Genomic DNA, 15,023 nt, shown 5'->3' with positions numbered 1-15,023 from the left:
ACCTGGGAGGCAGAGGCAGGGAAACCGGAAGCTTCAGAGCATTTTTGCTATACTACGTCACAAGGTGGAGTCCAGCCCGGGTTAAGGCCCTGTGTCTAGACCCTGAACTGCGTACTCTATGTACAGTTACCTCTCCCCCCAGAACCTACTCGGCTGTGACTCTGTGCTGGCAAGAGAGTCTATTGCTTTCTACTCCAGTTCTATTTACTTGAAACACACAAGTAATCTGACTTTAAAACATTGCTCTATTTTAAGATGTAAATGTAAAGAAAAAGTTTTGTTTTTTTTTTTATGAATCATGATAACTTACCACCTGACATTCATTTACTAAAGTAAAGCTTAAAGCCTGACGTTTTTTAAACAAATAAAAACGTTTCACTTTTTAAAATTAACCTTTGTGGTTTTGGACATGTTGCCCTACAGATACATTTGTATGTGCGCCTGATGTGTAGCCACACCGCCCTGAATGTGGTCGAGCCAGCCTCAGACACTCACTGTCGATTGGGATGCTAAAGAAATGGCTAAGTATCCACAGGGAAGGTCTTCAGTACGGTGAGTTATATCTGATTTACATAACATATATCACCACTTGTGAAATACTAACACTCTTCTTCACTTTACCTAGGTAAAAGTCCAAAATATCTCTAGGAATTAGTTTGTTCTATTAGATAAATTATGTCTCTAAAACCTGAGTGTGTACATAATAGCTTTCCAATATAGAACCTCATTCTGGAATTTTGAAAATATCTGGGTTTAGAGGCTGCTTCCTAAGGTTTTCATTAGTGAAAATTAAAGGAAGGATACAATGAATTGAATACGAGACAATGAAATGAGTAATATTTACGACTGTAGAATGAGCATAAAAATACAACAATATGGCTGATGTGTACATAGTCCACGTGTGCTGCAGTCTAGGCACAAATAAGAATTAGCATGACAGTTGTAGATTTCTTAGGCCACATGAATTTAGAACAAAGCTCTTATTTTCTCAAGCTTAATCCAGTACAGTTTGTAACTAGCTTCCTTTAATGAATCCTATAGTGTGATCATTACAGAACACTCTAGAAGTTGGATTTATTGTTATTATTTCATTAATGATTAAATATGCATGGGTGAGGAACCTGGTAACTAGGTGCTCCTATTTTATCACCCAATGTACAAACAGCACTGCAGACAAACAGGCACAACAGTGTAACCCTGGGTAAGAAGCTAAAGGGTGTGTGTGTGTGTGTGTGTGTGTGTGTGTGTGTGTGTGGTGTGTAGAATGTGTGTTTATGTGTGTGTGTGTATGTATGTATGTACGTGTGTGTGTGGTGTATATATATGAGTTCATGCCCTATGCATTACAGGAAAAGCAGTGACTCTACTATAAAGCTAACCCGTCCTTCTCAAATAGTTTATCTTACAGCTTATTTGCAAAGATATTACGATATTTATAGTATAGAACTCTTTAAAAATAATACAAGTTTCAATAAAAAAACTATTATGAACTTTCTTTCCTTTTTATACAGATTCAGTAGTATTTTCAAGCAAACAGTAGAAATGTTTGCAATCCCAGCACAGTAAGAAATAAGGCCTCTTCTTTTTTTCATATTGGCAAAACAAAATATATATAAAAAAAACTGTCACCCCAACTTTTTGGTAGATATCACAGTTCATGTTCTCTTATTTCTTCACCACAACACAACGTCTGTTGTTTTTAACAAGTGAATTAAGTTCATAGAGAATTAGGGTCCACTGGGTCCACACCACTTCAAGACGACAGAACAGCTTTCTTGAGCTTTGCTATTTCCACCTAAAAACAAAACATAAATTGGACAACATAAAATACCTTTAATAAGATTGACGTTTGCCTATCTGTACCACATGACCACACTTTCTGGCCGTGGAACTCGGATCCCAATATCAAACTCTAATTCCTTAGAGTGCGGACCTAATACTGTTGAATAAGAATGTCAATAGAAAATACCAGGCAAGCTCCTAAATAGAAAGGAATAAGAAAAAGAAATGTTTATCTCAACTAGAATACGGCTAAGTGACAAAAGCATTTGAAATAAATATGGAAAGAAAATCAAGGCATACATCCCACAAATGCAAACAAAATGAAAAGAAAATTTCTCAAAAAGTAAAGAGAAACTTAGAAAGAATGCAGAACCAAGAAAACCTTTTATGAGGTGGGAGTGGGAACTATGACATGGTCCAGACGCTGAAGAAGGAACCAAGCCCCGCCATGAGTGAGCAGAGTCTAAAATGCATGTGTCTGAGGCACATCCTTGCAACCCCAGTCTGACTCAGGTGGCAGATGCAGGAAGACTGCAGTGGGTTGAAGGCTCAGCTTTCCCACATAGTTAAGACCCTGTCTCAAGAAATCAAACAGAAAAAAGACTGACTTTATGGTAAAGATCCAAGACAGAAAAACCAAACCATTTTAGGAGGTACAATGAGAACCACTTCTGTAGCCAATGAACCCCAAATAAAAGGTGAAAACAAGCACAGCAGATCAAGCTGGGGATGGAGGTGGGTGGGGTGGGGGTGGGGGGCTGAGTGCTTGCAAAGGTGCCAAAAGGAGCCCTGTCAGATATCAGCAGAGTGGTGTCAAGTGACAAAGCACCTTCAAGCCAACTGTGCCGATCACATAAAACCATGCAGATAAGGACTCTCAGAGGTTTAGGCAGCAAAGACTGAAAATCATGATTAGCTGGGTCCCACTGCCTCGCCATTCTAAAGCCTCTTTGACCTCTGTAGTAGAAGCAATGTTCCTCACAGCTCCTTGCCCTTTCCAGCAATATCTAAGCCCACTTGGTAAGTAGCTTAGAAGCAGCCCTTGTAAGTCAGGCAGTTTAGAAACCACACCTTCTGATTCTCTGACAACAACGGTAAGTAAGGAAACCCAGTAGAAGAAGGGCGGTGGTACTGACAGGAGGAGAAGGCCCTGAAAAGAACACAGTTGAAGAGAAAAACAAGAAAAGTTAAAGAAACTATGTCTCAATTCCAGCACTCCCCCTAAAAACAAAGTGAATATAACCTCTCCAGTGACAAAAGAAAGTGAGTGCTACAAACTGTGGGGACAGGGAGCCATGGGACTGAGAGGAGCAGACCAGAAGCAAGAGTAGGGTGGAGGGATGTCCAAGCCCAGAAATCTCATCCTGAGATCAGTAGGAGTAGAATCACCCTCCCTCCCAATATTTCGCCCTGGGCCTGCATGCCCTGGTGGAAGCAGCCCTGGGTCCAGCACCTATGCCTAGCCAGAGAAGGTCTCCTACAGCCAGGTTAAACTTTCACTTCCCCTTATAAGGTCATGTCCAGGTACTGCTCAAGCAAATGAGGCATCCTGAGCACCATGGCCCTGGCCAATGAAGTACACTCACCGTGGTAGCCCCTACCCCCTTTTCCCCCAAGCTTTAAATAGCCTTTGTTTCCCAAGGTCTCTGAAGCTAGTCCAAGGTGTGTGTTTTTTGCCAGTGCACTCATTTCCAAACAAGATCCTGCCTGCACCCACCTGCACCTGGCTAAGCTTCTCTCCCTCCAGTCCAGGCCAAATGACCAGGACCCAGGAAGGCAAAAGCCTGCTTGCCCCTTAAGGTAAAAAAGAAAAAGAAACAAAAAGCTCAAAGAATTGAAGATCAAGGGACAACAGTATTTATTCACTCAGACCCCTTACATACCTGGTATTTCACACAGAGTCCAGAGTAAAGACTCAGACCAATCACAGAGCTGGAACTACAGCTCCAGGTCTGACCGCTTCCCTAGCAAGCACAAGACCCCATGTGACTCTCAAAACAAAGAAAAAATTCCTTTTAAACTGCATGAATCCACAGAGTCAGCAATTGCATGAATACAGAGAGTCAACAAGAAACTTAGGAAATTGCTACCATGAAATGGCGCAGTGTTCATCTGAGGTAGGAGAGCATAGCTTGTAGCAGAGCCAACCACAGAGCGGAAAGATGGGAAAGCAAAGCCTCAGAGTTTATAAAGCTGGAGACGCATTACCTCTAGGGTACTTCGCATGGCCTTCTCTTCTTCTAGTTCTCTGCGCAGCTTTTCCAGTTCTTTCCTAAAGACAAAGTGTTACCTTTCAGTTTACCATTAAACAGCGTATTTCACTCATGTTAACTGAAGCTTTAACTTACACATACACACAGCACACAAAGGCAAACTTCTTAGGAACAGTAGTCTTGTTAATTTAGAAAAGTTTCAAAATTTTTTAATTTGAGTACTTCAGTAGAAGATTCGAACAAACAGAAACAGCACTTCCTGCTCTTCCAGAGGACCTGAGCTTGGCCTGTGGCACTGACAAGGGGTGACTCACAACTTCAGTTCCAGCAAAACGTTACATCCTCCTCTAGCCTTTGTAGGCATTACATAAACACACGCCACAATACACGCAGCACTGAGAATAAACGTCGCTGGTACTATTTCATCCCTCCTTATAGAACACTAAAGACCACTCAGAAGAGTCAGACAGAAACTTAAACGTGTGTGTGTGTGTGTGTGTGTGTGTGTGTGTGTGTGTGTGTGTGTGTGCGTGCGTGCACGCGCGCGCGCTCCAATGGGGAGGGGAGATGGAGAAATGCCTGCTGGTTAAGAATACTTGCTGCATTTAGAGAAGTTCACTTCCAGCAGCCACATGGAAGCTCACAAATGCCTGTAACTCTAGTTCTAGGAGACCTGATGCCCTCTTCTGGCCTCTCAGAGTATAGCCATGCACACAGGGCACATAAACACTGGAAAAATACTTACATAAAATAAAAAATAAATTAAGAAAGTTAAAATAGATTTGCCCTATAATAGGACAATGACCCTAATAGACAGCATAGGCTAACAACAAAAGCTCAGTCCTAGAAACTGGTTCTCTTTTGCAGTTGTTGGCCAGTGAGATCTCCCAGACCTCCCCCAGCCCAAGCCTTACAAGCTAGTGCAGATGCTATTCATTCCCTTCAGAAGACCCTATTGCTGACGACACCACATACTTGAGTTGCTAGAACAAGGAGAAATAAAGCTATTACTGATCTAGAAGCTTCGTGTCTACTTGCTAGCTTTCACAGTAGCAGCAGGTGCTATTCATACTATCAAAGTAGAAAAGTAACCCAGTAAGAACCTTGCAAGCTACAATATTATGGCCTAGCAAGACATGCCCATCGGTGTTATAGTGGCATGAACATCACGTGAATAACCAGCCACTTTCTGATTATATTTAAGTTCTTCTCTCCAAGAGGAAATCTATACCTAGTACCTTTATTAAGCCAAGAACCTATAGCAAAATAGGTCACTGGCTCTATGAACCTCCTACTGATATTCTACTAAATGGGCATAATACAGTGCTAAGCCAACTCCTGAGGATTCACTATTATAACCATAAACTGATGTATCTCTTAGCTGTCATTACAGCAGCTGCTTCTTGAAGTTGATAGTGACTGACAGAGAGATCCACATCTAGCCATGGTATACAGAGAATAAGAGATTCTAGAAGGCCCCACCCTAAATGGAAAATGTGTATCACACTCTTTCCTCCCAAATCTCAGGTATCACTGTAGAATGGGAGACAAAAAGAGCATAGGAGCCAGAGGTGGCAGATAACCACAGACAGACAGACAGACAGGCAGGCAGGCAGGCAGGCAAACAACTAGTGTGTGGTGGTTTGAATAGAGCTGCCACCATACACTTAGGTGTTTGAATGCTTGGTCCATAAGGAGTAGCACTATTAGGAGGTGTGGCCTTGTTGGAAAAAGTGTGCCACTGGGGATGGCCTTTGAGATCTTAAAAGCTCAAGTCTGGCCACTGTGTCAGTCTCCTGATGCCTGCAAATCAAGATGTAGAACTCTTTTGTTGTTGTTGTTAAAGACTTATTTAATACACTGTCACTGTCTTCAGACACACCAGAAGAGGGCATCAGATGGTTGTGAGCCACCATGTAGTTGCTGGGAATTGAACTCAGGACCTCTGGAAAAGCAGTCAGTGCTCTAAACCACTGAGCCACCTCTCCAAACCAAGATATAGAACTCTCAGTTCCTTTTCCAGCACCATGTCTGCCTGCATGCTACTATGCCTCCTGTTATGAGGATAATGAACCAAACCTCTGAAATTTTAAGCCAGCCTCAATTAAATGTTTTCTTTCCTAAGAGTTTCGGTGGTTATGCTGTCTCCTCACAGCATGCAGTGTCTTTTGGACAAAGCAGGGACATTTCACAGACATGAAATTCACAGCAGTTCTGAGAGTATGTATGCACAAGACCTGTGCAAGGTTAAGCCAGACTAAATCCCATTATGAAAAGAGGAGGTAGGCATGAAGTCTGACCTCTAGCTAAGGATGTATTGGCAAGTGCCAGCTACTAGAAGAGTCAGTTTTCTTTTAAGAGTTTTAGCCCCTGGTAAGTCAAACACACTTCAGTGAAAGGCCACACTTCTCAGGCAATATGGGCAGTACAGATTGATTTCTAAAAACTAAATAAATAAGAAAGACACAAAGTGGGGCTGGGTCATCTGGGATGAGTTAGAGAAGGGCAAATAAGATCAAATCACATTGTATAAAAATCTCAAAAGAACCAATTAAAATAATTTTTAAAAAAATCACCAAGAGTGACAAATGTATGATACAAAAATAAACTCAAACAGCTAAGGACAAATAGAGAGATAATATATGGCTTTTAAAAGCAATTCTCCATATTCACATATCACATATTTTGTAGATTAGACACTCTAGCACTCAAACAAAAGCCAGTTAATAACAAAACAAATTACAACTTATTTGGTAAAATACTTGGACTTCAATTTCCTCTTATTGTTTTCAATTAAATATTAAATTTCCCAAATCAAAATATCCCAGCCAGGGGTTGGGGATTTAGCTCAGGGGTAGAGTGCTTGCCTAGCAAGCGCAAGGCCCTGGGTTCGGTCCCCAGCTCCAAAAAAAAAAAAAAAAGAAAAAAAAAATATCCCAGCCAATAATTTATATTTTTAACCTCATGCTGTCAATATTTAATTTCCCTCTAACCTCTATCTTTTCAGTCATTCTGTAAATATGTATTTTGCAGGTTTCAGAAATTGTTTTTTAAGGTATCCACTGTTAGACTTTATTTTTCTAAATAGTACAAGCAGTTAATTTATTTAGCTAATACAAGGTACAGCGAGAGGTCATGAAGTGAGCTGATGCAAATCAGATGAAGGGCAGTACTTTAATTTCTTTCACCTTCTATGTGCTATCTGATATTCACACATCAAATTGTGTTTTATTGGTTGGTTGTTCTGCAATCAAAGAAACTAAGAGGAAATTCACATACTGGTAACATCACTAGGTTAGTATAGCAAATTTCTAAATTGACATGTAGCTTTTTGCCTTCTAATGTTTCCCAGATAAAGTTTCCTAAAGAACAATATACATCCATGGATTAAGAATTCTTCCCAAAGGGGTTGGAAAGGTGGCTCAGACTTTAAAAGCTCTAGCTACTCTCCCAGAAGACAGGAGTTCAGTTCTCAGCATCCACAAGGAAGCTGACGACTATTTGCATCTCCTGTCCTAGGGGCTCCAATACCCTCTTCTTTCTGCCCTCCACAGGTACCATGCAAAACACAGACACACACAGGCACGCACACACTTAACACACAGAAATACAGGCAGACAAAAACATACATAAAAGAAAAGTAAATTGAAAAAAACCTTTATTCCTTCAAAAAACAAAAGCCCTGGGCCTTGTAGCTGCAATTGCACTTGGGAAGCAATGGTGAGATCGAAGTTCAAGGTCATCCTCCACTATGTAATAAATTTGAGAACACCACCAAAAAAAGCAAAGGTTTGTGTTTCTCAGCTGACATTCCAGTCCAACTGAAAGAGAAGCCCAGGAGCTCCTGGCATTTGATGCCTGTTGGGAGAACATCCATTTTCTTCGGGATCTAGGTTCTGGATAGGTTGCTTATGCTCCCACAGATGACCCTTCATCCTATGCATCTGGCAGCACTAACCGAACCAGTGAGCTATTAAAAGTCAATAAATAAAGGCACATAGTTGAGAGGAGAACATGGAAGGTGAGGAATTAGGAAAGGGGTAGTGAAAGGTAGACACACACAGACACACACACACACACACACACACACACACACACACACACACACACACAAAATATATAATAAAGGAACTGATACTGATACTCAATTCACAGAACCTATCTGGTTGCTCACAACCATACATCTGTAATTCCAGATTGTCTTAGTTAGGGTTTCATTGCTGTGAGGAGACACCATGACCATGACCACTCTCCTAAAGGCAAACATGAATTGGAGCTGGTTTACATTTCAGAGGTTCAGTCCATTATCATCATGGTGGGAAGCATGGGGCATGCAGGTGGACATGGTGCTGGAGGAGCCGAGAGCTGTACTTCGTGGTCCAGAGGCAGTAGGAGGAGATTACTACTATAGGTTGAGCATAGGAGACCTCAAAGCCCACCCCCACGGTGACATACTTCCTTCAACAAGGCCACACCTCCTGACACAGAAGCTGCCCACTCCTCCACCTCTCCCTCACACAAGGCAGAGGATAGCTTTATGGAGTCGGTTCTCTCCTTGTACCACACAGATCTTGGACACCAAACTCAGGTCATTAAGAACCGCATCACTGGCCCCAAATACATCTTTTTTTATGGTTTCATATTCTTTAACTTTACATAAATAGAATGACATTGTTATATACATTTCTGACTTGTTCCTCCAATCTCCATTTCATAAAGGGACTACTGTTAATTCATGTACATTCCTCAGTACTGTACACACTGTAAATTTCTCAGTAGACCAATTTGTACCGTCTACTTAATCCCTTGCTATTGCTCTCTAACTTTAGATTTTTAAATAAAACCCACCATTCAGCTTCATTTTTCCAAATCAGCTTGAGATGTTGAAAGTATATCTTTGTAAAAATTTCTAAACTATGTAAATATACATAATAATACTTTACTCATTTTACCAACAATTTAAGAAAACCTACAGGCAATTTATGTGTGCAATTGTTACTTCACTAAAAATCCTACATTTGGGCTAGGTGTGGTGGCACACACATGCAATTCCAGCGCTTGGGAAGTTGAAACAGAAGGATCAAATTCAAGGTCATAACTAATGTCAGAATACCGGGCCACACTATGCTACATGAGACACTGTCCCAAAGAACAACACTTGGTATCAAATGTGTAAAATAACAAAACTTACAAGTCAGGAGAATTTTCCAACTGGTACGCGGTATTCAGCATTTACAGAGAAATAAATATACAGCTTCTACTGTATGTAGTACAGAGTTTGTAAAAAATTTTCAAAATAAATCAAAGTACCCAAGAAAGACCTGGCACATCAAATGACAAACTCTATAATCATAATGTATTCATTAGATAATCTATGATACATACAGGATATATATATATACACACACACACATATATATATATACACATACATACACTAACATAGATTTGCTATACATGTATATATGTATACATACACTGAAACATATTTTGAAAATGCATGCATTTTTAGTAGTTATTCTAAATAAAAATTTTGTTCCCATCTGTTATTTTTTATTTTTAATTTACTTTTATTTTATTATTTGAAGCAGAGTCTCACTACATAGCTCTGGGAGAGCCAGGAAGTCATTCTGTCATTCAAGATGATCTTGAACTCAGAAATCCTTCCCTGCATATGCCTCCAGGGTATTGGGATTTAAAGCATTCGCCATACCAGGCCCTATTTTATATTGTTAATACCACTTTTTTTTTTTTAACAGAATTATAAACCTGGTGCAAATTAAAAAAGAAATAGTTAAATTAAGACTCAGGGTCTAGGCATGAATTTTATATTTTATGATATATATGTCCAAGAAATCTTTTGGGAGAGGGGGAGTATAATTATGAGATGGGATGCTCGTCCTCAGTTTAGTTAGAGTAGCTGACCTTTCATCTGATTTATCCATGGAACTTTTGCAAGATTATGGTTAAAGTACCAGCAGATCTGTAAACCAAAGATACGAGGTTGAGTGCAGACCCTGACACTGAAAAACTGCAGTCATAAGGTAAATGGCTACACACACACACACACACACACACACACCCTGATGTGTTCATTAAAAGGGGAAGGGGGTCTGCAATAGGGTATCTTTTAAACTTCTTTTGGAGTTAAAACTTTATGTGTATGTGTGTGTTGGGGGGTGTATCCTACTTTATACCATATCAAAACTTTCAGGGCTGTGGATATAGGTCAATGGTAATAGACTGCATTAACACCACACTCTAGGCTTGATCCATAGCACTATACAAACAAGAAGAACTTTCAGAGTTAATGGGGGTGGGGGGTGAGGAGGAGGGATTGGGAGGGTTAGAGATCTCTGTGGTTTGGAATCCATTCATTTTGTAACCACCTAATGTAAGCCTAACAGAAATAGGGGTCAAAGTCCTATCATACCCAAAACACCAATGCAATTTTCTCAGTATTTTCAAGATTAATTGGCACCTATGCCTGACAGCTCCTACCTTAGCACATAGGCACACACAGACGTTCTAGAACTGAGTCACTGGAACAAGTTTTTGCTGAAAGTGCTGTAATACAAATGTCTTTGAAACATACGCATTTGCATACATAGGAAGCTTAAGGCTTCAGTTCACAAAGAAGTCTCTGTACATCTCAGGGACACTTTGAAGAAATTAAGAGATACTCACCCATGATCCTTTTTCAGTGCATCTACAATGCACAGTAATTCAATAATCTGGGCTCTAAGTTCATCCAGGGAACTTTTTTTCCCATCATCGGCTTCTACTTTAGCTTTGAGCTCTAATGGACTTAGGAAAGCAGCTGTATTTACTTTAGAAGCACTTGAAGGTGCTGAAAGAGATGGCTGAAAAATAGTTAAAAATTTTCATTACGTTTGTGTTTATAACTAATATATTTCAATCAGAAGACGGTTTTGTTCTGGTTTTCATTTTTAACACAGGATCACATATAGTCCAGGCTGATTTATAATTCCAGATCCTCATATAGGAAACTCCTCTACTGCCCTCTATTCCCAAGGAGTGAGATTACAGTCCACACCATACTAAGGATTAAACCCAGGGCTTTGTACACAGAGAATCACTCTACTAACTGAGCCACATTCCCAGGTCATCATATTTTTACAGTGGGAATACAAGCAACTAATGCAGAATATATTAAGCATTCCTAATCTGAAAATTTCCAACCTTGAAAATTCTACTCCAGACTTTGTAATGGGTTTCAAAGTGCTGGCATGCTTACATGTGGGTAAAGAATTACATGAAACAAGTAAATTTTATGTTTACTCTTGAGTCACAGTCCTAAAATATAATTACTTCTCTGCAAATTTTCCAAAATTCTGACCTCAAGCATTTTAGAAAAGTGCTACCTAACTCACGTGTCATGATAAATGGGACCCACTACAGTAGGTGTGGGGTTGCTTACAGCCTGAACTGTGAGTCCCAATAGAATTTCAGATCCGTGCATCACTCAGCCCTCATTATAGAGAAACTTGTCGTAGATGGTAATTAAGACACCGTAACTGACAATGTACAGAGGATAAGAGACCTTGGAGTACTCGGTCCTAAATGGGATGTCTATGTCATACTCCTCGCCCCCCCCCACCCACACACACATACAATTCAGGATCTATGCAGAAATGGAGGCAGAAAGCTAAGAGGAGCCACAGGTGATAGATGACTTCAAAGAAAGAGTGTGCTCAAGACCTGCCCAAGCTCAAGCCACACAAAACTCCCCAGAGCTCAGAGGGGAAAGTGGGCAAAGTAGGCACACAGTACACCCCTGGCAAAGAAGCTATATGCGAACACCAGCCGCTGGGAGAAAGGGAAGTCAGTTTTCTGAGGGGAGTGAAACCAAGTGTGTGTCAGCCACACTCCAGAGCAGGTCCAACAGAAACCTGACTCCTTGTTTTCTGAGTTGCTTTTGTCAAAACAGAAAAACATGAAGTTGAGTGGGAAGAGAGAGAGAGTGTGTGTGTGTGTGTGTGTGTGTGTGTGTGTGTGTGTGTAGTTGGGGGAGGGAAAGATTATGATCAAAGTATACTATATGAAATTCTCAAAGAATAGAAAATTTACAAAACAAAGATAAACAAACGATAAAACAAAGAAATTCCACAAGCAGTTTGGTTTTCACTGCTGGGGGTGGGAAAAAAATCAGTAAGAAAGAAATCTGTAATCTCTAGTGGCTTTTTTTTTTTAAAGGAAGGAAAATACCCAATGGCTTATCTATTGGATAGTTTGTCTAGTGAGGCATCTGCAAGTAAAACTGTATCGACATTAAAGTGCTACTTTAATCTTTATACTTACAAATATCCAAAGCCTCACTTAAAAGGAATTATGAAGAATTTAGTTAAGTTCATAGACTACCTGACAATTTCACTAAACTCTGTCATTTTAGAAAAGTTTTAAGAGACTGCAGACAATATAGAGAATCAGATTAAATATATTTGTTAAATTAACAAAGTGGTCAAATATCCTGGAATGAAAATGACGAATAACACAAACCTTAAGTATATGTGTAGTTTGTAAAACAAGATTGTCTTCAACAAAAATGACTTTAGAAAAGAACATCACCATATAGTAGATGGGCCCACCTATTCTGCCACCAAGGCCAGTACACTTGATGCTTCAGAGTGCCCAGAACCAAGTGAAGAATGATGGACGAGCCCTAACTCCAACCTGCTAACCCTCAAAGGGAATTAGGCTGGGGTTGCTTCTCCAGAGCGGAGCCTGCCTAGGCAGAGGGAGGCAGGAGAATCAGTACGAGCTTTCTGAGGAAGCCCGGTCAACATAAAAAAGTACAGAAGTCAGGGCTGCACAGAGACCCTGTCTCAAAACAATCAAAACAGGCCCCATCCCCAAATTATTTTATGTGAACAAATTCCTGAGTATAAATTTAATAAGAAAATTAAATGGTGTAAAAATCAATTTCCTATGCCTTAGAAATATGAAATATATAGCACACTCCTTAGAATAAGGTAAGTAATTCTTTTCTTAAAAGAGCTAGAGAGGACAGTGTGTCTTAAGCTTAATAATGCAATTTTCAGCAAGAATTACTTTATTTTTTGGCAGAAGAGGGAAAAAATGTCTAAAAGGGCATCTTAAATTTCATGACTATGATAGCTACAACATATCTTAAAAACGTAACAAATCTTAGGCTACAGTAGATCTACCTTTGAAGAGTAGCTTGCATCCTTTTTAAACTCCAACGGCTTTATGTTCCCACTATCATCATCTTTTGAGAGCTTCAAGGTTTTTTCTGGGCTCTGGGTTGGCTAAATGTTAAGCATTTAAAAGAAACAAGAAAAAAAAAAATCAAGACACGGATTTTATAAAAAGAAAACTTTAATAAGCATCTACACAAGGCAGCCAACATTCCCACCACTTAACTGCCACTGTCCCTGCTGTCCCTGCTGTGGATAAGAAGTCACACTAGCCTTCCTCATCAAAATAAAGTGTGTCCACGGAGGTAATCTGAGAGCAGCACAGTGGCCATACTGTTCTTATTAACAATCTGTACGCACACATATATAAACACTGAAGTACATTCACATTCCACACTGGAAAGCAGTTACTGAAGTTACCGAAGTGTGAGAACAAATACTACAAAGGAAGGAATGGCCGAGAGATGGGGAAGACCCTCCGCCTTTCCTGAAGTCTGTGCCTACTGCTCACTGACCCTGCTGTACTGTCTGAACAAAGACCCTGTGCTCTGTGACTGTGATCAAGACCACTCTATTTTCTAATCCTGGAACCTTTTAGGCAATATCCTAGTGAACTGAACACACCTCTTTTCCTATGTTTTCTTAAATTAAAAAGAAAACCATAAAGTTGTCTTCCGACTTTTAAAATTAGGTGTGGCTGTAAGTCTGTTCATTCTTATCTTAGCACTTCCTTTATCTTCTACATTTTTCTAAAGTAAGGGAAACTCACAGAATGTCCACCATTGAAGCGGCCAGGCAGTCTTCTTCCAGGCATCTTGGGTCTATTTGCAGTGAGATGTAACAAGTTCTCTGAGGAAGCTATGTCATCAAAATTTACATTATCTAGAGAATAAGAATAAGTATTACCAACTAAGAGATTTGTTTCTTCTGAAGGGCAAAAAACTGTATTTCTGCTTTCTTACACCACGAATTAATTACATGCCACCACTAAGTTGAAGAACTCACAATTGACCAAGGCTTTATATATGCATTTGGAAAGCAATACCCATGCTCTCATTAAAAACAAAAACAAACAAACAAACAAACAAACAAAATCTTTCTACCAGATACAGAAAGACCTTTTAAGACCTGTTTTCAATAGTCAGGCAACAAGAAGTTCTTATAAGAATTCTGTACCATGAACTGCAGTAGAATAAAAAGCTATCGTTTATAGTTCTCATATTTAAAAATATATATTTAAACTCTTAATTGCACCTTAGAGTATTTTTACATGTGTAACAGTTTACAATTCAAACTGTGGACTAATATCAAATTTGAAGGCTGGAACTGAATCTGATACACTGTTGCTTTCTCTGTATTCTCAGTGGAAAGTAAAGGTATGATTTAGTTACATGAACATATAAAGATGCTATAATCAGGGTTCAAACAGAACTGACGACATTATATGAACATCATAGTGAATTATACATCTAAGATAAATCAAAGTGTAAATGCTTCATAGGACACTAATTTATTTCTCTGCCATCAATCAAAGCCTAGTTTAGTTGACCCCAGATCAAATAATTTGTGTTTAAGGGCATATAAGACATATACAGTAACTCATACCTCTTAAACAATGGCATATACTGCCTAGCGTTTTCAAGAGTAGCCAGAAAATCTTAAACAAGCTGTTATTACTCTGAAGCTCAGATGTCTACTCATGGCACAAAACTCTTTTGTATTCCATCTACTGCCGTAATGAGTGTAACTTCCTGTAGCTCAGATACTAAACTAGGAATATTAACCATAGGCAAAGTATATCCCAGCTTTCTAGGACAGTTGTTAAGACTTATCAGACACAAATGTCCAA

At 39.6% G+C, this 15,023-nt stretch overlaps 1 protein-coding gene across 2 annotated transcripts in view; it reads right to left on the bottom strand.

The window, feature by feature from the left end:
* Positions 1-244: 244 nt before the first annotated feature.
* The window catches only part of Cd2ap (CD2 associated protein), a 62,538-nt gene continuing 47,759 nt past the window's right edge, over positions 245-15,023 (bottom strand). The window contains exons 13-17 of one of the 2 annotated variants that reach the window (XM_032900705.1): positions 13,944-14,056; positions 13,184-13,285; positions 10,683-10,858; positions 3,991-4,054; positions 245-1,795 (exon numbers count right to left, since the gene is read on the bottom strand). In XM_032900705.1, the coding sequence (XP_032756596.1) occupies positions 1,754-1,795; positions 3,991-4,054; positions 10,683-10,858; positions 13,184-13,285; positions 13,944-14,056 (497 nt within the window). In that variant the 3' untranslated portion in view covers positions 245-1,753. The remainder of the gene's footprint in view (positions 1,796-3,990; positions 4,055-10,682; positions 10,859-13,183; positions 13,286-13,943; positions 14,057-15,023) is intronic. The other variant, XM_032900706.1, reaches the window with a different exon arrangement.

Source organism: Rattus rattus, chromosome 4, assembly GCF_011064425.1.
Source record: "Rattus rattus isolate New Zealand chromosome 4, Rrattus_CSIRO_v1, whole genome shotgun sequence".
Taxonomy (NCBI): Eukaryota; Metazoa; Chordata; class Mammalia; order Rodentia; family Muridae; genus Rattus; species Rattus rattus.
This window is presented reverse-complemented; position numbering and strand designations above follow the sequence as displayed.